Below are 20,314 nucleotides of genomic sequence, written 5' to 3' on the forward strand. Positions count from 1 at the left end.
AATCTTCTCTATTTTGGTGGATAATCCAATGAACCATTTTGAGTGCCACATCGGCCAATAGGATTGCTACAAAGAAAATAACTACTCCTGAAATTACGCTTTCCAGTCAACCGAATGCCCATTCAGTGGGGTTCGACGGGAAAACACCAAAAGTTCCTTCCACTATTTGTTTCTAATGGCAACCAAACGGAAGAAAGGAAGGAAAGACTACAGGTTCGAACTGTCTCTTTTGAATTCCATCTGCACTGATTTCATAAAATTGTTTACATTTTTACCCAGAAAAACACATGGCTACTTTCATGCTTTCCCTCTAGGAGAATACTTTCATTGCAACAAATACACAGATTAACAAAAACACAAACCCTTTTTCTCAATTTGAAGAGAAGAAACAGAGTTAAGAGCCCTCTCCAACTCCCTCTTTTTCTTTCCTTTTCTTACATCATGTCCAAGTAATAGCGATCGGGCTACCAACAATGTGCTTCCCATCGGACCACTCGAGTCGTGCATACATCGAAGTCCCCGATGCCATCGAGCTCGACAAGAAGCTCACTGTATACATCTTCTTCTCATTCTGCTCACTAAAACTCAGCTCCATCGGATCCACCACAATCTTAACTGAAGAATCCGAGACGGAAGACACAGAGACCTTATACGTCCCCGGGGCTCCAACATTTGTTAGAGTCCTCACGTACTTCGCGGTGCTCATTCCACTCCCTCCACTAGTGAATGGAACCGCGAAAGATGGATAATTCAAATCCGAAACAGAGTAATTCTTTGTTGCATCACAAGTGAAGTTCTTCTTAGATACAATATTAATTTGCGCCGGCGTGTATTTTAAGGCGCATAGGACTGATAAGTACTCGTCTGTACTAATGTCATAGACAAGACCCGGGTCAAGTGCCTTTTGCGGGTTGACATGGCCTGACCCAATATCAAATGGTGTAGCGGGCTTTCCTGTGGCTACATCTAGTAGCCCTTGTCCCGCTTTATCTACGGTGTAAGCCGTAGTCATAAGCGCAGACCTTATCACAGCCGGACTCCAGTCCGGGTGTGCCGCTTTTAATAGGCCCGCGAGCCCGCTCACATGTGGGCATGACATAGAAGTTCCTGAAATGATATTAAACCCTACCCTTCTAGTATCAACAGACAATCCAGTGGGCCCCACTGCGCCCGACCAGCCTGCTAGGATGTTGACACCTGGCGCGATCAGATCAGGTTTGACAATCTCAGGATTGATTGAATTAGGCCCGCGTGAAGAGAAAGCAGCCACTACTGGTGAAGGCTGGATACCAACCTTTGTACCTTGGAAAATGATCGTGGCCGTCGGTTTAGGATCTGAGAAAATATAATCTTTAATCAAATCCCCATTTTTCTGACCCACCCCAGTCGCCGGTAACAGATGAGCGTCCGCCACTAACTCCTCCCCGTTAGCCGCCGTGTTTGCCAGTACCATCCCGGCCCCACCAGCATCTTTCACCACAGACCCTTTCTGAACCCTAGAATTCACCCCACGATCACATAAAACAATCTTTCCGGCGACTTTTTCCGGTATCAAACTCCCTATCATACACAAATTCCCATTAGTAAAATTCGTCGCATTCCCGGCGTAGATGAACGGCAAACCCGACTCCGGCAGCTGCTTCCCGCTATAAAGCGAGACGCCGGAGTAATTCTTCCCATTACCTAGCCTAACAGACGCCGGAAAATCCCGATCGATAGTTCCGGCACCGACGGTAGTTATCCAAGGAGCTAAATTAGATACAGTGTTTCCATCCGGCCCGGAATTTCCAGCCGAGCAAGAAACAAAAATCCCTCCCTCAGTAGCTCCAAACGCGCCGATTGAAATACTGTCTCTATAAAAATCAGTTATCCCACCACCTAGTGAGAGAGATAGTACATTGACTCCATCCTCAATAGCTTGCTCCATACCTGCTAAAATATCACTGCTGAAACAGCCGCCGAGCCAGCAGACTTTATAAGCTGCGACTCGAGCTCGAGCTGCCATTCCACGAGCAGTACCCAGTGCGTAGCCGAACAAGCTGGCGTTCGCCACGTAAGCACCGGAAGTGGTAGTGGAAGTGTGGGTCCCGTGCCCGTCATCGTCCCGTGGGGATTTAGATTCTTTACGTTCATCAATCGGACCAAGACTCGATTCGTAACCTTTCGAGAAAAATCTCGCTCCGATTAGCTTCCTGTTACAGTTTTTCGCAGGAGTGAAGTTTGTACCCGCTTCGCATTCTCCTTTCCAGCTGGCAGGTACCGGACCGAGGCCGGTATCATCGTAGCTAGGACTCTCTGGCCAGATTCCGGTGTCTAAAACTCCGATTATGACGTCGGTGCCGGAGTCGGATTCTGGGACTAACCCTTGATTGCTGTCTAAGCCGAGAAATTCTGGGGTTCGGGTTGTGTGGAGTTCGTATCGGAGCTCTGGTAAGACGGCGAGAATGCCTTGTTTTTGTTCTAATGCTTCTGCTTCTTTTTTGGTAAGCCGGGTTGAGTATCCGTGTAAGACTGTGTTGTAAGTGTACAGAATCTCGGCCGAGTCAGAAACCGATTTTAGAGACGAGTCGTACCAGAGGCGGGGCTGGGTGAAACTCGGTGGCATTTGGGATTTGGCCATGTGAACGATATATGTGTTCTGCTTCTTGGGTTGGGCTGATTCTAACACGTGGCAGCAAGATAGAAGGAGAATCAACACTGCCGATGGGAAAAATCTCATTTTTAAGACACCCATTTCCTCCTCCATGTTTTAAGCCTACTTTGATGGGATTTCTACTAAGAGCATTTAGTCTGAAAGGTCTGCAAACTTTTCCTCATAAATTAATAAGACAGAGAGATGGGTTTGTCTTTGTCGTTTGTTGAGAAGAGAGGGATAAGAGAGAGATGCCTCATGCCCTCATGCCCTCTTCTATTTCAGCTTTAATCCAGTTCCTCTTCTTTTTCTTTATGTCGTCTTTTCCTACCCACCTTACCTTTTTATTTTAGCACTTTTTTTTATGAGCTAACTCTGCAGGGAATCGCTGTCAGAAGCATCACCGCTCATCTTTGTGGGTGGGAAAAGAGACAACAAATAGTTGAAGAAACAGTGACAAAAGAGTGCCAAATTCAAACCTAACATGGCCAGTCACGGAAATGAATAGATGAATTCATACAAGTGGGGCTGCTTGATTTCTTCCTTTTAAACAGGCTATTGATACCATGTTTTGATAACCGCACTAACTCATCGTGTCTTTTACCAGTTCAACAGCTGTAAAAGGTTATTATAGTTCTCAAAAGAGGGAGCTATATAAATATACCATCTCCATATTGTTCCAACCCATCCATTCTATATGATATCACGTGGATAGGGTCTCTCTAACAAACCAACAACATACCATAATCATAACCATTCGATCTATAGGAGCCTAATTTCTAGGCATCCATTTTAAACCTCCACAAATCATAACCTTAACCATAACCTATAATCCTAACCATAACCATAATACTAACTATAACCATGGTTTTAAATTTCGACCGAAATCCAAATTTTCCGAAATTCATTTTATCGCCATTTCGGTTCGAAATTTCGATTTAATGGCATTATTTATTATAAAAAAAAAGTGTTACAAAATTTCGGTCCAAAATTTCAAATTTTGGGTCCGGAATTTGGAACCAAATTACCAAATTTCAGATTTTGCTGAAATTTCGGTTTTCGGTGGGATCCAAAATGGTTACCGAAACCGAAATTTTAAACCATGACTATAACCTATAGAATGAATAGGTTGGATTATTCAAACAACTATAGGAGATATGGTTTCGGAGCTCTAACTCAAGCTGGGCTAGCTCGAGCTCATAAACTTTTTCCTATTTCCAAAAACCTCCCTTAAGCCAATTTACAACAGAAAAAGACAATCTGAGTTTCTGCAATTATTAAAACTCGTAGTGCCAATATCATTGGCCTTTAATAATTTATCACGGGAATGTAAAGAAACCAAGGTTGTAAAGGACCCCCTCGATCTTTTCGTGTTCGCCATTACCGATATGTTTTGTTGAGAAAGAGACAAAAGAAATGGGGTGGAAAATGATACTTCCACCCATTTTGCTTTTGTATTTGGTAGCAGAAATTATTATGTCCCATGCAACCATAGACGCCATGTCAGTGGTGTGCTCATCTTAAGAAGAAGATGGCTTAAAATATGTTATCATGGGGTTTTGCCATGAGAAGAAGATTCCTGTAAACAGTGACACAAACAAAAAAGAAGAAGAAATTAGAACATATTCTTGTTTGAGAGGGGGTAGCCTTTCTTTGAAATATGAAAAGAAGATGTAATTTTCGTATTATTCGCCTGTAAAAGCATGTCGGAATAATTTCCCTAGAACATGTTATCATGGCGTTTTGAATTAACTACTTTCCTTTTTATGATAGTGATATGATATTTCCACCCCCATTTTTTTGTCTTATCTCGAACAGGAAAAGACAAACAAGAGGGGTGACAAAAGTATCTTTATTTATTAAGAGGAATTTGCTAGGGACTTGTGCAGAGAGACATTTCGCGGCTGGCTGTTGCATTAAAGAGCAACTTTACACATGCTCACTTTTCAGCAGATTTTGTCACATTCATTCATTCATATGAGGTGGTTGCTCCCATGCAACAGCCATCTGAGAAATGCCTTTCCGTGGAAGTCCCTAGCAAATCCCTTATTAATATCATAAATTTAGAAAAAATATTGAAATAAATGTAGACGTGGCAATGTCTGGGACAACCAAATGCATAGTTGTAAAGAAACGATTCCCCCCGCCCCGAAAATTGCCCATTCGCTCCGAAGGCAACGAAGTTCAGTTCAAGAGACTGCAACGGAGTGGAGCAGCCGCTCCTCATGTCAAAAGTGGGGGCAAGCGGGCTTAGCATTATGTTTGGGTGATGGGGGGCAGACTTTTAACGCTTTTTAACATCGATTCTAGGGCTGGCAATTTCACCCGAAAAAGCGGGGATCCGCCCCGCCCCGTTTGGGGAGGGGATTCCCCGATTTGAAAGGGGAAGGGGAAGGGGAAGGGGAATATAAAAATTCCCCGGTGCGGGGAGGGGATGGAGTTGTCCCCGACCCGCCCCGCCCCGCCCCGCTACGCCCCGCTAATCAATGCCATTTTTTGTAAATTTTTAAGTGTTTTTTTTTAAGGAAAACTACTAGAAGCTCTGTGGATCGGCTACAAGATTCCCCCAAACATAAACTTAGCTTGTCTTTTCCTTTTAATTAGCTTCTGAGAGCATTTTGGGAACTATAATAACCTTTTCACAGATGTTGAAATAATAAAGACAAGCTGAGAGCCTGAGACGCTGAGTGTATGCAATTATCAAAAAATCGTAGTGCCAACAGAATTTTAGGGTTGGATTGCAGGTTTTAATTTTCAACAAGAAAAATTTAGCTACTAGAAATTTGTTTCATGTCAGCACTAGACTGAATTACAGTTAAAGAAATAAGTCATTTGTTGATTTTGTTCTCTTCTCCATTCTCATTTCTCATGCTCATCTGGGGGTTAACATGCTATACAGAATGAACTAATGAACATTATTTTGCGTGTGTGAGCGCCCACTTATGGACTTTTAAAGTTCATTGTGACTACTGAAATAGTTACTTTTTGCACATTGGCTGCCTGTTAATGAAGGTAATCCTGGTGCTCATTTTCTATTTATCATTCCATAATTTATGCAGAAAATTGCTGAAAGATGAGGTCCTGTTGTTATTTATGTTTGTTGTCTCATCCATGCATTTCTTATTTTGTCTATCTGTTTGTTGATCACATGAATAGAATCATAGCATTCATCACAATATTGTCTGTAATGGACGTAGAAGAAAGAAGCTCTGTTTGCTGGTTTGGTTGGGTTCCAAAGAGGGGGCGGGGCGGGGATTTTGTCCCCGAAGGATGCGGGGAGGGGAAGGGGAAGGGGAAGGGGAAGGGGATTAGATATTCCCCGCGGGGAGGGGAGGGGGATTCCCCACCATCCCCGCAGAGGGGAAGGGGAAGGGGAGGGGGAAAATTCCCCACAGAGGGGAAGGGGAAGGGGACCCCAACATCCGGCCCCGACCCGCCCCGTTGCCACCCCTAATCGATTCACTTTTAAAGAGGTGTGAATTATCCTACAGGGGTGCGAATTTATCATTGCCCTTATGTTTTTATCCAATATTACGTAAAGGTTGAGCTTATTAGTCGAAGTTTGTGAGCTCCATCTGCAGGTGGAAGACCAAACCTACTAATCGTAGCTCAAGTAAAACAAGTAACACTCACATGACAATTGGTCGATGTGGATGTGGTCATCACTTAAGGAAGGCAATATTGCAAATGCCCCCCTAACAAATGCTAGGTGCCTGAATAATATAGTTTTACCCGTCTCTAGTGCCCATTTAAATAACTAGAGCTACACTTTTATAAGAGAGTTGTTGGAAGATAGGGACTTACTTTCCTTAAAAGTAATGGGATACGAGAAATTGTGCCGAGTGTGTGAGACAACAAGAAAGAGATGGATGCCAAAATTTGTGTTGGATGTGACATCTAATAAAATAAGAAGAATGCTAAACCAGAAGGGCACGCCTCTTGGATGAAGTCATCAGTGTGCATTGATAACAGCACTGAAAAATATAGACGTAAGGGGATTTGCTACCGTGGTGGTGCGACAGACCAGCTGCGAAATGCCGTTTGCGATGGACCCTAGCAAATCCTTAGAAGTAATTGAATAATTAATTCCTTTCTCCAAGGGAGAACTATAGACTATAGCTTAGCATCCCTCGTAAAATAATAGCCTTAATCCAACCTCAAGATAAAAGCTAATGATATCTAATGGTCAGATGTGACCAGCACAGATGGGACTACGAATTAGACGAATACAAGAGAGAACGTTGAACGAAAAGTGGTCCTCGGTCAACATAAAGAGTTAAAGACCATCCAAAAAACAAACATATATTTTGGAGCATTTTTCTTCGGAAAAAAGTACATAATGCGTTACACGTCTCGAGAAATTAGGGATTTGGTACCTTTTAAAAGGGCGATGATATTGTCACCCCCCCTAAATTACGCATTCGCTCCCCTTTTGGCTTGATTTGACGTCAAAAAGCTTTAATAAGGGGGGCGAATGCGTACGCAGGGGGGGTGACAATATCATCGCCCTTTTAAAACTAAGCATAAAACACGAGTGATTCTTCAAAAATGGGTGGTAAAAAGACCCCAATACCCTTCTGATCTCAATAGAAATATCTTTCAGCTTCCTTTTTCATTACTGCCCATTAAATTGGCGCGTTTCACAAGGCTTCTTTTGGTTCGTTTGAATGTGTATTTGAACTCATATAACATTGGGTTCGTTTCTATCTTGGCCATCGGAAATAACCAGAGATGGATAGATGCTTTACACGTGTTAAATTTTTTTTTGGAACACTGGCACCTCTGTACAGAGCTGGTTTGGTTTGGATTTGAAATTTTCCTTTGAACCCAGAGTCCCTTGGTCGTCGCCAATATGCATAGACGGTTGGATCCACGACACATGTACATCAATATGAAATGATGGCGTCTTCTAACAATACCGCCATCTCTCCGCATGAGATTCCGCGGGCGTACCTATTATTTCCGTCGGCTTACCCCTTAATTCCACCGGCGTACCCCTTAATTCTGCTGGCGTACTCGATACGTTTGGAACACATGTTTGAACCCAGAAAATCCAGCAGCGTACTCGATATTCGGGCAGCGTACTCTATAATCCGGTGGCGTACTCTAGAATCTGGCGGGTTACTTGATTTCTTTGAACGTTGGGTGTTCCTTGAATCAAGCGGCGTACTTGATATTCCGGCGGCGTACTCTAGAATCTGGCAGCGTTATTAGCCAAAAGAGATTAATGTTGCCGTTCTCAACCAAAAGAGATGTGTAAAACAGAATCCTGAAGGATGTGGGTGCGCCACGTGGCACCCCTCCTCAGAAAACGTAAAACTCTCTCTAAAAGGTGATATATTTGGATTGTAGAAAAAAAATCTCACCATATCCCACATTTTTAGCAAAATTGTTTCTATTACTCCATATCCCATGTATAATACCAAAATTGTTTCTATTTATTGGAGAAAAAATCTCCACTATATCCCTTGATTTTAGCAAAATTGTGCATCGCACGGGTTGTCTACTAGTATTCAATAACCAATAATGTAGCCGTTTTCGCCCAAAAGATAAGTGAGAAATAATTTTAATGATAATGATTGACGTTGGGTTGTGAATTTGTTAGGAAGGGCAACATACGAGGAGTCTGTTGATGTCAGAAGGGTATTGGGGTCTTTTTACCACTCATTTTTGAAGAATCACCCGTGTTTGATGCTAGTTTTAAAAAGTACCCAAAATCCGTAATTTCTTGAAACTTGTGCCCCATTCCGTACTTTTCTCTTACTTTTGGGCAGAAGGACGACCTTTCCAACTATCCTATGACATTGTATTGGTTAGGCTGAGAGACTTTGGTTGATGCTAGTCTCACGGTGATGGCTTTTGTGATGATGACATCTATTCACAAATTTGATCCTTATTTTAGTCACTTTATTTTTTTGGAATATGATAAAAAAATGGGACTTTTAACTGAAATTATGAAAAAAAGATTGTGTTGGCTAAATTAGGAGAAAGGGGTGAAATGGATCCGAAGGCATGTTTTAAGACAAGAATGCCCTTTACTTGCTTTTCCCTCCACCAAGGTAAGAAACGGATCCCAATGCATCACCAACCCTTTTCACCTTTTTTACCTTCTCCCTCCCCATGCCAAGTGCTGAAACTCCATTGCCTTTTGTAAAACTCCATTGAAGACCGGTGAAACTCCCCTTGAGAACATGTAGATTCTAGGGAAAATTACATTTACACCCCCTCTAGTTTCTGACACATTCAACTCTAACCCTGACTTTCAAAACATAACAAGTACACCCCCTCCGTCAACGGTCCGTTAGTTTAACCTTAGAAAGACTAAAACCAACCATGCTTAATATTTTGAGGACATAAATACCCTCATTTACAGAGGGATTAGGGTTACTCCATTTCCCAACGCCGTCGTCGCCACATTCGGCCGCCGCCGCCGTCTCCATCTCCAGTTGCCGCCATCACCTCCACCACAGACAATGAAACCCCACCCCATGGCTACATCAAACCCACAATTCAAGAAAAAAATATTGATAAAAACAAAAACAGCCCTAAAATATTAGGGTTTATGTGCAAATCATGATAATGGTGTGAATGAAGACAAATAAAACTCCTAAATCGAGGATTTATGTCGATAAAATAAACAAGGGTTTGACTCAAATCCTAATTTTCAGTTTTCAAGTCTGAAAACCCTAATTTTCAGTTGGGGAAGACGAGAGCATTTTGGTCATTTTCACCTCGTTTTGAAAAAAAACTTCAGGGTTTGTACTTGTCACATTTTGATAGTCAGGGTTAGAGTTGAATGTGTTAGAAACTAGAGGGGGTGTATCTGTATTTTTCCCTAGATTTTATTGGCTCTGTTTATTTTCTTTGGCTATGAAACCTAAGGTTATCTGCTAGGTCCATTGTCATACATTTGCTTAGGTTTAACATGTTCTTTACAATGCAATGGTGTATTGTCATCATCCTCTTTATTTGTTAGGGATTTGTTAGGAATTTGTTATTGTCATCATCCTCTTTACAAAGCTATGGTGTATTGTCACCATCTCTCTATTTCTATTTCTCTATCTCTCTCTCGCCCTTGATGTTTCTGTTTAGAGTAAAACCCGGTTGAAACTCCTTTCTATATACAATCAGAACCACTATTTAAATGTGTAGAACGAATATTTAGTTCTCAGAACCACTATTCATATGTGGGAACCAATATTTAGTCCTCACAACCACTAAGTAGTGGTTCCAATAGTATGAATAGTGGTTCTGAATGTGGAAATACACTGACGACCCTATGTAGAAGATCAGAACCACTAGTTAAACCCTTAGATAATCTATTTGAACTGCTATATAGTGGTTCCGAGAGTATAAATAGTGAGAATAAAAAGTTATGTAGTGAAAACCACTATAAAAAGTGAGAATGAGTGTATAAATAGGGGTTTAAACACTCAGAACCACTAATTATACATAGGAACCACTATTTACCACTATGTAGTGGTTCCGAGGTATAAATAGTGGTTCCAAGATATAAATAGTGGTTCCAAGGTATAAATATTGGTTCACACATTATAATAGTATTTCATTGGGTGTCAAAGTTATCATGAATTTATGAACAGTGGTTTAAATAGTTGTCTAAACACTCAGATCTTATGGTGGTTCATAGTTTAGAAGGCCTAATACTTGTTCCGAGAGTATAAATTGTGAGAATAAAAAATTATACAGTCAAAACCACTATAAAAGGTGAGAATGATTGTATTTAAACACTCAGAACTACTAATTATACCTAGAAACCACTCTTTACCACTATGTAGTGGTTCTGAGGTATAAATAGTAGTTCCGAGGTATAAACATTGGTTCATACATTCTAATAGTATTTCATTAGGTTTCAAAGTTGTCATGAATTTATAAACAGTTGTTTAAACACTCAGAACCACATTTACTGGGTTGAATGGTCCATGAAACCACATTTAGATAAAAGGAACAACAATTAAATCTTTTTAAGCACTAATTGTGGTTTCAAGATTCCTGGGAACCACAATTAGTGGTTTCAAGGGTTCTAAACTCTTAAACATCTCAAAATTATTAGTTTGAGAGCCTTGGAACCACAATTAGAACCCTTAGAACCACTGTTACAACCCTTTGAACTACTAGCTAGTGGTTCCAAGGGTCTTAAACTCTCCAAAATCTCACAAACAGTTGTTCGACTTTCACAAAAAAACTAAATTAAGTTATTAGTTAAATAATAATTAATTAATTAGTTACCAACAAACATAAATAGACCTGGCAAAAAGTGACCTGGACCCGCGGTTCCACCCTACCCGCCTGTAATTTACGGGTCTGGGTCACTAAATTAGTGACCGGTTGAAATTTGACCCAGCAAGTACGGCTCCCAACGTAAACCCGCAAATGCCCGTATAGTCCCCTATTTTTTAGAAAGTACTGTACGGACCACATCATAGGATGATCTAAACCGTCCATGTGATGGAACACAACGTAAATAGGTTGTGCCCAAAAAATCACTTCCATAGGATGATCATAGCCCTCTGAATCTTACGGTCCATAAATTGTGACTTCTTATACCCAACCATTCTGAGTGTTTAAACCACTATTTAGACACTCATTCTCACTTCAAATACCCAATGAAATACTATTACAGTCAAAATCACTATAAAAAGTGAGAATGAGTATATACATAGTGGTTTAAACACTCAGAACCACTAATTATACAGTGAGAACCACTATTTATACCTCGGAACTACTATTTACCACTATGTAGTGGTTCCGAGGTATAAATAGTGGTTCACACATTCTAATAGTATTTCATTAGATCCATTATCCTTTTTGGAGTGCTTTTCAGATCTTAGTTTCTGAGTCCGGGTGACAATCTATTTTGAGTCGAGTGGGACTATCCATCAAAGTGCCTTAAGTCCGACTTATATTGTACATAGTTAGCGCTTAGAGTTAAGGATCAAGAGAAAGTGGAAAGAAACTCGAGAGGTTGGACAATTTTTATCCAAACAAAAATACAAAACATGAAATGTTGTTTGAAGTTTTGAGTATGTTTTCCGTAGGCTGATCTCACCCTTCAATCTACAGAGGTTTCCATAATCCGAATTTCCTCTATGCATTGGAGGGCTAGGATCACCTTATGGAAATGATTTTTTTGGGCACAACCTATTTGCATTGTGGCCCATCTAATGGACAGTTTGGATCATCCTATGGTGTGACCCGTACAGTACTTTTTGAAAAATGCTGGGGTATACGGGTTTACACCATATAAAACTATTTCTCATGAAGAAACAATAGGTCTTCCCTACCACTAAGTCAAAAGCAAAGCGTATTTATGTAATTGAACACAATTTCTAGAAGGGCAGTGATAAATTCACCCTATATTTTTCAAAATGGACTTCACAGTCCACACCATAGGATGATCCAAACCGCCCAATTGATGGGCCACAACATAAATAGGTTGTACCCCAAAAATTATTTCCATAGATGATCCCAACCGTTCAATCTATAGAAGTTTCCATAATCTGAGTTCCTCTGTAGATCGGATGGTTAGAATCATCCTATGGAAATGATTTTTGGGGCACAACCTATTTACGTTGTGGCCCATCAATTTGGCGGTTTGGATCATCCTATGGTATGGGCTGTATAGTCCATTTTGAAAAATATAGGCTGAATTCATCCTAGAAGGGGGCTGTACAATGGAGTTTTACCAAAAGCAATGAACTTTCGACACTAGGCGTGGGGAAGAAGAAGGTAAACAAGGTGAATAGGGTTTGTGAAATGTATTGGGATCCGTTTCTCAAAAAGGTGGAGGGAAAAGAAAGTAAAGGGCACTCTTGTCTTTAAGGGTGTCAATTTTGGCTCGGGCTCGGAAGCTCGCTCGAGCTCGGCTCGAATCCTTAACGAGCCGAGCCGAGCCCGATTTAGGCCAGGCTCGGCTCGTTAAGGCTCGTTAAGAATTTAATATATTTAAATATATATATATATATATATATATATATATATATATATATATATATTATATTAATATATACACTAAAAGGGTTATCCAAGGAGTGAAAGGAGGAGGCAAAATATGTCACTTCATTTTTGGAACCCCATTTGTTACTTGGACCACCCCCCATAGTGTAAAAAAAGTAGTCAAATTACACTAGATAGGGCTGTCCAGGGAAGATGAGGGGTGTGAACTTAATATAACCCGAGCTCGGTAAGGCTCGCGAGCCTGGTTCGACCTCGAGCCAAGCTTTTGAGCTTAACGAGCCGAGCCGAGGCTGGCCAAGCTCGGCTCGGCTCGGCTCGGCTCGTTTACACCCCTACTTGCCTTAAAACACGCCTTGGGATGCATTTCGCCCCTTTCTCATAATTTAGCCAACATACCCTTTTTTCATAATTTCAGTTAAAAGTCCCATTTTTAATGATTTTCCCTTCTTCTTTTTTTTATTATCATGGGACCTTTGCATTGAATGTCTATTCATTATATTATAATAAACAAAATCACCACTAAAGGGGAAACAACAAAATCTTTTTCAAAATTTTCAAGAAAATTCCTATAATCCAAACAAGTCCTATTCAATCTTTATTTAGAGGGCCACCAATTTATTATGATATCCTTCTAAATTAACCATAATCATACCATTTCTCTATAAATCATGGAAAGAAAAACAATTTTCCAAGAATTTTTTCCATCAGAATTGTTTTTCTTGTAATCCAAACAGGGCCTAGAAGAATCCACTCAGTTCTATATGTTTCTTATTTTCATCAAGACCATGCTCGTTTTGGATACATAGAATTGATATTGAGACCAAAACTGATTGAATTTGAGTGCAATAATCAGTTTTGGAGCTTACAAAAAAATCAATTCTGCAGTCCAAAACAAAGATGACCTAATGTAACTTGTGATATAAACTTTCTATTTGATAATCCTTGCTTTGGATCTCTTATATAGCCTACTTCTCTTCTAGGAGAGGAACCTTTCCGGAGAGTTATCATCTTTGTCCTCTATGTAACTTGTGTCATGGTTCTGGGAATCCGCAGAAGGGGAAAACATCGTTCCAATCATGAAAAACTAACTTCCCCTTGGAAAAGTGTTTACTTTAGTGGCCTACATTGAGCTTCCCTAGCAATTAAGGAAAGTGTAGACGGTTTCAAACTATGGGTTTGAGCTTGACTTTTGGACTGCTAAATGATAGAATCTAGACAAGTGGTAAACTGCGAAGTTGTAGATATTTTTGAAATATTTCCAACGAGTGTAATCACTTGTAAATCGTATGAGTGGTTGGAGAGTTATGACTGTTTTAGTAAACTATGTCTGTTAGTTCCTATGTTAGTCAAAGTTATTTATGAGTATGTGAGTCCCTAAACTAGTTAGTGGGAGAGCTTGAACATTTTTTCTCATGTAGTCCTCCATTAAAAGTGTAGCAACCATAAGTAAAACGTGATTTTGTTGAAGAAGAAAAGTTTTTCTAATTATTTGGCAAGAATCTCACTTCTTTCCCCGACAACCCAAAGGATTGAGTTTGTCGATCCGAATGGTATCACCTACTTAGGTGTAACTTAGATGGTGAAAAGTATATCAAGGCAACTGTTCAAATTCAACAAAATAAAAAGAATACAATCCTCCAAAGGGATTTGCTAAGGTCCATCGCAAAAGGCATTTCGCGGTCGGACCAGCCAGATGGATGCTAGCAATTCCCTCCTCCAAAAGTAAGATTGTGTGATAGTTAAGGATTTAGAACTATTGAAGATTCAAATCAACTTCAATAAAACGGACGGTTTGGATCATTCAACGGTGAGACCTACTGTACTGTAGTTAGCCTTTGCATCACTATACTACAATTAGTAACGCCCAACTGAAACATTCCTTAGATATGCAGTGAGATTATAATGCATTTCTTTCCATTATAAATGATATTCCACGCCTTTTCCCACCATTGCCACCTTATCACTCCATTTTTTTTGTCTTTTCTGAAACCAAATAAAGGGGTGGAATTATCATTTTCTAATTCAAAGATGTGGGGGGGGGGGGGGGGGGGGGGGTTGTGTGTTTGCTTAATTGGTCTCCCACTTGAGAGAGAGAGAGAGAGAGAGAGAGAGAGAATCAGAATAAAGAAATCGATGCGGGAATCAAAATCACGAATCGGAATCAGCATCATATTCCCACTAGGGGTGTAAACGAGCCGAGCTTGGCCAGGCTCGGCTCGGCACGGCTCGTTAAGCTCAAAAACCAGGCTCGGGCTCGGCTCGGCTCAGCTCGGTCAGGCTCGCGAAGCCGCTCGCTTTACCGAGCTCGGGTTATATTAAGTTCACACCCCTAATCTTCCCTGGACAGCCCTATCTAGTGTAATTTGACTATTTTTTTTACACTATGGGGGGTGGTCCAAGTAACAAATGGGGTTCCAAAAATGAAGTGACATATTTTGCCTCCCCCTTTCACTCCCTAGACAATCCTTTTAGTGTATATATTAATATAATATATATATATATATATATATATATATATATATATATATATATATATATATATTTAAATATATTAAATTCTTAACGAGCCGAGCCTGGCCTAAATCGGGCTCGGCTCGTTAAGGATTCGAGCCGAGCTCGAGCGACCTTCCGAGCCCGAGCCAAAATTGACACCCTTAATTTCCACTCTTATTCTGGTTTCTCCATTAAAGGAAATAAGAAAAGAAATTAAATTTAACAAATATTTTAGGGGATTTGTTAAGGACCATCGCAGAAGGCATTTCGCGTTGGGGCTGTTGCATGTGAGAGCTATATACATGCTTAGATTTTGTCTTATTGATTTAATTCATCTGAGGTTACTGCTCTCACATGCAACAGCCCAGCAGCGAAATGCCATATGCATATTAAGAAAGAGAACATGTTTTTTTTTCTTTTTTCTTTTTTCTTTAATGGCAAAGAGAACATGTTTGTTTGCATAAGATACACAAATCTATCTTGGGGAGTGCTTTTGTCTATTTGTCATTGTGACTTCTTAATGCTTAGAGATACCTGGGTTTTGCACAGAGAAATATTTTCCTTTTTTCTACAGTTTTTAACAATAGACAGTGATGTACATTGCACAGTTGCACGCTTCTACATTTCAAATTATTTGCACGAAAAGAAAATCAGATGTACTGTGGTTTTCTTTAACTTCCCACTACCTGTCAATCCCATGTTGCACTCTGTGGCTCTCTTCCCCCTTTCAAATTATTTCTACCCCTTTAGTCTATTACCTTAACCATATCATAAACTCATGTGCATCTGAACTTGAACTTTTGTTTGGCTGGGTGCAAATCCAATGATTTGTGATAGAGGCCCCCTAGCAAAAAATGTCATTTAATGAGAATAGTAATTTACTATTCTTAACAATAAGGTACTGGAGACTTCTTGGTTTATCATGCCATTGCTCAAGGTTTGCATGCAACAACACTAATCTAGTAAAAATTGCTTTATATGCAAGTGGTTCCAAGTTAAAAAGCATATCGTATGGCAGAGTAATGTTTCACAATGTAATGAATCCTTACTTATTTGATGTGATGGTTAAGATATTGTCTATAGTTAAACTCTTCACAACTTATCAATGCATATAACCCTTTTGGTACGAATAGTTTATCAGTGAGAGTGAAAGTTTGTATTTGGGTATCTCGTTTGGGCTACTAGATTCATGTTCTTAATTTGTTGGTGTGGATATTGGCTTGAAGTTTTAGCATAGGCTCGTGAAGTCGTGCCTTTGGCTAACTTGATTCGATGGTGGTATATATAAACATGTGGCACTATTCATTGTAAAAGAAAGATTGGTTGGATTAGAGCCCACTTTTTTGTACATTATATCTTCGCTTAGGCACCTTTCTTGATTGCCTCTGCATCAAGCAAATATGGTTAATTCTAATTGGGGCTAATTCATTTGACAACGGAATGCTTTATATCTTGGACTCTTGGTTTTAAAACTTCAATTTTTTCTACATTTTCCACTGTAACCCGTGATACACGTTTCACTCTTGTCCCTTTCAAATAATTGTACGACCCACTACTTGTCAATCCCAGGGGTCTCTCTCTCGTTATTTGTAAAAGTTCCAAAACGTAGTGCAGTCCATGTCTGCAAAGAAAGCTTTTTAAAAAGTAGCGAGAAAATTATCCACAAAGTAGAGCTTTACTGGACCAAATAATTGAAGGGTGATGATATTTTCACCCCCTGCATTACATGCAAGCTCCTCTTTAATGTGATTTGACATAATGAAAATCAAGCTAAGAGTGGAGCGTGCATGTAATGCAGGGGAGTGAAAATCAGCCAAAAAGAACCACCACCAAAAGTCACGACCACCAAGATACGCATAGCAATTCGATCTTTTGATCACCCATTTGTGGAAAACCTTTTGTTAGGGCTTCCTCGTGACACACAGAAGATTGCATGGATTGCCTGAAAATCGAGTCTTTTATACAGTGTTACGATCACCTCGTAATGATAAAAAGTCCAGAGAACAATTTGAAATGGAAATAAAGAAACAATTTCTGGTAATAAAAACAGAAACGCATGAATTGCACAAGAAGTTCTTTCGGTTAAAACGCCTTGCGACTCCCCTAATAGTGTTAAAGGAAATAACTCATGCCAATCATGTCCTAGATTCTCTTTGCTGATTTACAGTTCAAACAAATGCAATTTGCAATTAAATACTGATTTAGAAGGTAGTGCGCTCATGCCAATAACATCACCGAGCACTACCTTCTAAATAATTCATAAATGTCTGCTCCTATATGTTTGATGCCAGGATTGTTCACAAATGAAATAAAAGCTTAGCTGAACTCAATTTGGAAGATAGACACAAGTCAGAGAGAGAGAGAGAGAGAGAGAGAGAGAGAGAGAGAGAGAGAGAGAGAGAATGGAGAGAGAGATTTACGAAGCAGTATTGGAGGGGAGTGTAACTTCCCTGCACAAATTGCTGGAACAAGACGCGCTTATCCTGGATAGATGTGGATCACTTGGTGTGGAAGGGAATCCTTTACACATTGCAGCTTTACATGGACACGCCCATTTTGCCAAAGAGATTTTAAACAGAAAACCTGAATTTGTCCACGAATTAAACTCTCAAGGCAATACGCCTCTGCACTTGGCAGTAGTAAAGGGGAACGTCCAAATAGTAAAAGATATGTTACAGGTAGACCCTGAGACTTGTCTTGTTCGTGATCGAGAGGGAAGGATTCCTCTCCATACGGCTGCAATAAAAGGCCGAGTCGAGGTTTTGGAAGCGTTAGTGCGTGCCAAACCTGTAACGACTCGGGTCTTGACAGAAGGTGGAGAATCGATTCTGCACTTATGTCTGAAACAGAAGAATGATCTTTTTGAGTGCTTAAAAAAGTTGATAGAGTTGGTTGATGTTAAGGAGCGTGATGAGTTTGTCAAGATGAAGGATAATGATGACAATACTCTCCTCCACCTATCTACAGCTAACAAACAGTTTCAGGTATGATCTAGGGAAATGGTATCAGCAGATTCAGCACTACTTCATCTTGATGATCGCACTCCTCACTTTATTAAAAGTAACGTATGGCCCGCACCATAGGATGATCCAAACCGTCCATTAGATGGGCCACATCCTAGATAGGTTGTGCCCCAAAAATCATATCCATAGGCTGATCCTAAATAAAACTTGAACAGTAGTAGTTATAATTTTTCTTGCGTGAACAAACAACGAAAAAGTAGGAAGTTTTGGAAAAAAAATCATTCCCAACCTTTTCCTAAAAATACCTACAATTTGAACAGAGGTTAATTTCCTCCATCGTTCTAAAGGAACAGAGTGTATTTTGTCTAAGATTCATATGTCTATCTATAATATATAGTACTAAACGTGAGTCTTTCCCTTTGGTATTAGTTTTATTTCATGGAAATTTTTTATTGGAAATTTCTTTCCAAGAAAAAAGTTTTTATTGGAATCTTTACATAGAAAATTATATTAGAAATTTTTCCAAGAAAATTTTTATTAGATTTTTTTCATAAAAAATAAAATTTTCAGCATTTTGTAAACTGATTTACTTTAAAATTTATTTTCCATAATAGAATAAGGGAAATGATTTCAGCACAACCATGTTTTATGAGTGCACAAACTCAGCTTGTCTTTTCTTTTTTAATTGGCTTGTGAGAGCTTTTTGGGAACTGTAATAAGCTTCGATAGTTACTCAAATAATAAAACTTATAAGGGTTAGTGCAAATATCAAAACATGGTTGTGCTGATATCATTTCCCTAAAAAAAATCTGTTTTGAAAGTAATTGCAAACATGGTTTAGTCTTTCTACATCTAATCTAATACATCAACATGTGCATTCATGCAGACCATAGAATTTTTGCTTGACAAAACTGGAGTGAATGTGAATGCCGTGAACGTGGACGGATTCACAGCTTTGGATGTTTTGTTAGAGAGTTCAGAGGAATCGTGTGGTGATGGGCGTATCGAACGAAAGCTTCGATCCGCCGAAGCTAAAAGATCCAAAGATACTGAGGAAAATATGTTACAGTTCCTTGGGATGGTGTGCTCAGGAGGGAGCAAAAATAAGAAACAGCTTAAGAAAGAGGAAGCTAGCTTGAACGACGCACGAAATACACTAATTCTGGTGGCAGTACTAATTGCGACAGTGACTTACACATCCGGCCTAACCCCACCTGGTGGTTTCTGGCAGGGTGAATTCGAAAATAAAACGGGAACGGAATACAACGAAACAGCAACCGATCACAGTGGGGTGGCTGTCCTGGCTATAAAAAATAATAAAGCTTACACCCATTACATTATCTTTAATTCGATAGGTTTTGTAGCATCTCTGAGCATAATCCTATTGCTGATAAGCGGATTCCCAATAAGAAGAAAGCGTAGTAGGATCAGTTTGATGGTGATTTTGTGGGTTGCTATCTCTTCAATGGTGATCACTTACACAGTGGGAGTTCTCAGCACTTGTAAGTGGGCAATTCATCAGGGTATGGCTCCAAGAAAAAGAACCGTAACGTTCGTTTCATTGGGGTTGATGGGCATACTACTTCTGGGAGGCCCCTTTGCCCACTTGGTTGCGCAATGGCGAAGAAAATTATTGCTTGACCGAATGCGGAAAAAAATTGGAATTACTAAAGAGAGAAAAGTGGGGGAAGTTTAGCTAATCCTCCTCTGCCTCTTCCTTCCTTCTTAACAGATGATACTGCTACTCCTCTGTCTCTTCCCTCTTTCTTGTTATGTAATTGTACTTACTATGAATGCTCTAGCAGTCTTCATGTTTGCCTCTTCTCTGTTCTTGGTATGAATGATCTAGTACTCTTCATGTTTACCTCTTCCCTCTTTTTTGTTATGTATTATTCTTGTTATATATCTAGTAGCTACTCTTCGTGTTTGCCTCTTCCCTCTTTCTAGATGTTATGAATGATCCAGTAATCTTCATGTTATTTCTGTCTTAGTTCCACAGGATGTCCTGTGTCGCATAATTTATGACCTATATGCATGGGAAATGCTAAAAAGAGAGGGGTTGTTAACCTCCTTGCTAAGATCACAATCTATAGGGGGTGAATTTATCTTAAGGAGAGTGTCACACAACTCAGCCAACATCAGTGATCCCTATTTTAAGGGCGTATATGCTTAGGCATGCTTCATAAATTACAATACCATCCTTCCAACGAGTTGAACGATACAATAGAACAATAGGAAAAAAAATTATAAA

The 20,314-nt window shown here is 39.8% G+C and overlaps 2 protein-coding genes across 2 annotated transcripts; one reads left to right on the forward strand and one right to left on the reverse strand.

The window, feature by feature from the left end:
• Positions 1-225: 225 nt before the first annotated feature.
• LOC143854186 (subtilisin-like protease SBT1.7) lies at positions 226-2,964 on the reverse strand. Its single transcript, XM_077364024.1, has one exon. It carries the CDS (start codon positions 2,744-2,746, stop codon positions 440-442), a length of 2,307 nt encoding a protein of 768 aa, XP_077220139.1. The 5' UTR covers positions 2,747-2,964; the 3' UTR covers positions 226-439.
• A 14,444-nt stretch (positions 2,965-17,408) lies between these two features.
• Positions 17,409-19,934, forward strand: LOC143854615 (uncharacterized). Its single transcript, XM_077364659.1, has 2 exons — positions 17,409-18,084; positions 18,950-19,934. The coding sequence occupies exons 1-2, from the start codon at positions 17,503-17,505 to the stop codon at positions 19,757-19,759; spliced, it is 1,392 nt and encodes a 463-aa protein (XP_077220774.1). The 5' UTR covers positions 17,409-17,502; the 3' UTR covers positions 19,760-19,934.
• Positions 19,935-20,314: the final 380 nt, after the last annotated feature.

This window comes from Tasmannia lanceolata, unplaced genomic scaffold (assembly GCF_043159265.1).
Source record: "Tasmannia lanceolata isolate RefF3 unplaced genomic scaffold, GAP_Taslan_0.1 ptg000020l, whole genome shotgun sequence".
In the NCBI taxonomy this organism is placed as follows: domain Eukaryota; kingdom Viridiplantae; phylum Streptophyta; class Magnoliopsida; order Canellales; family Winteraceae; genus Tasmannia; species Tasmannia lanceolata.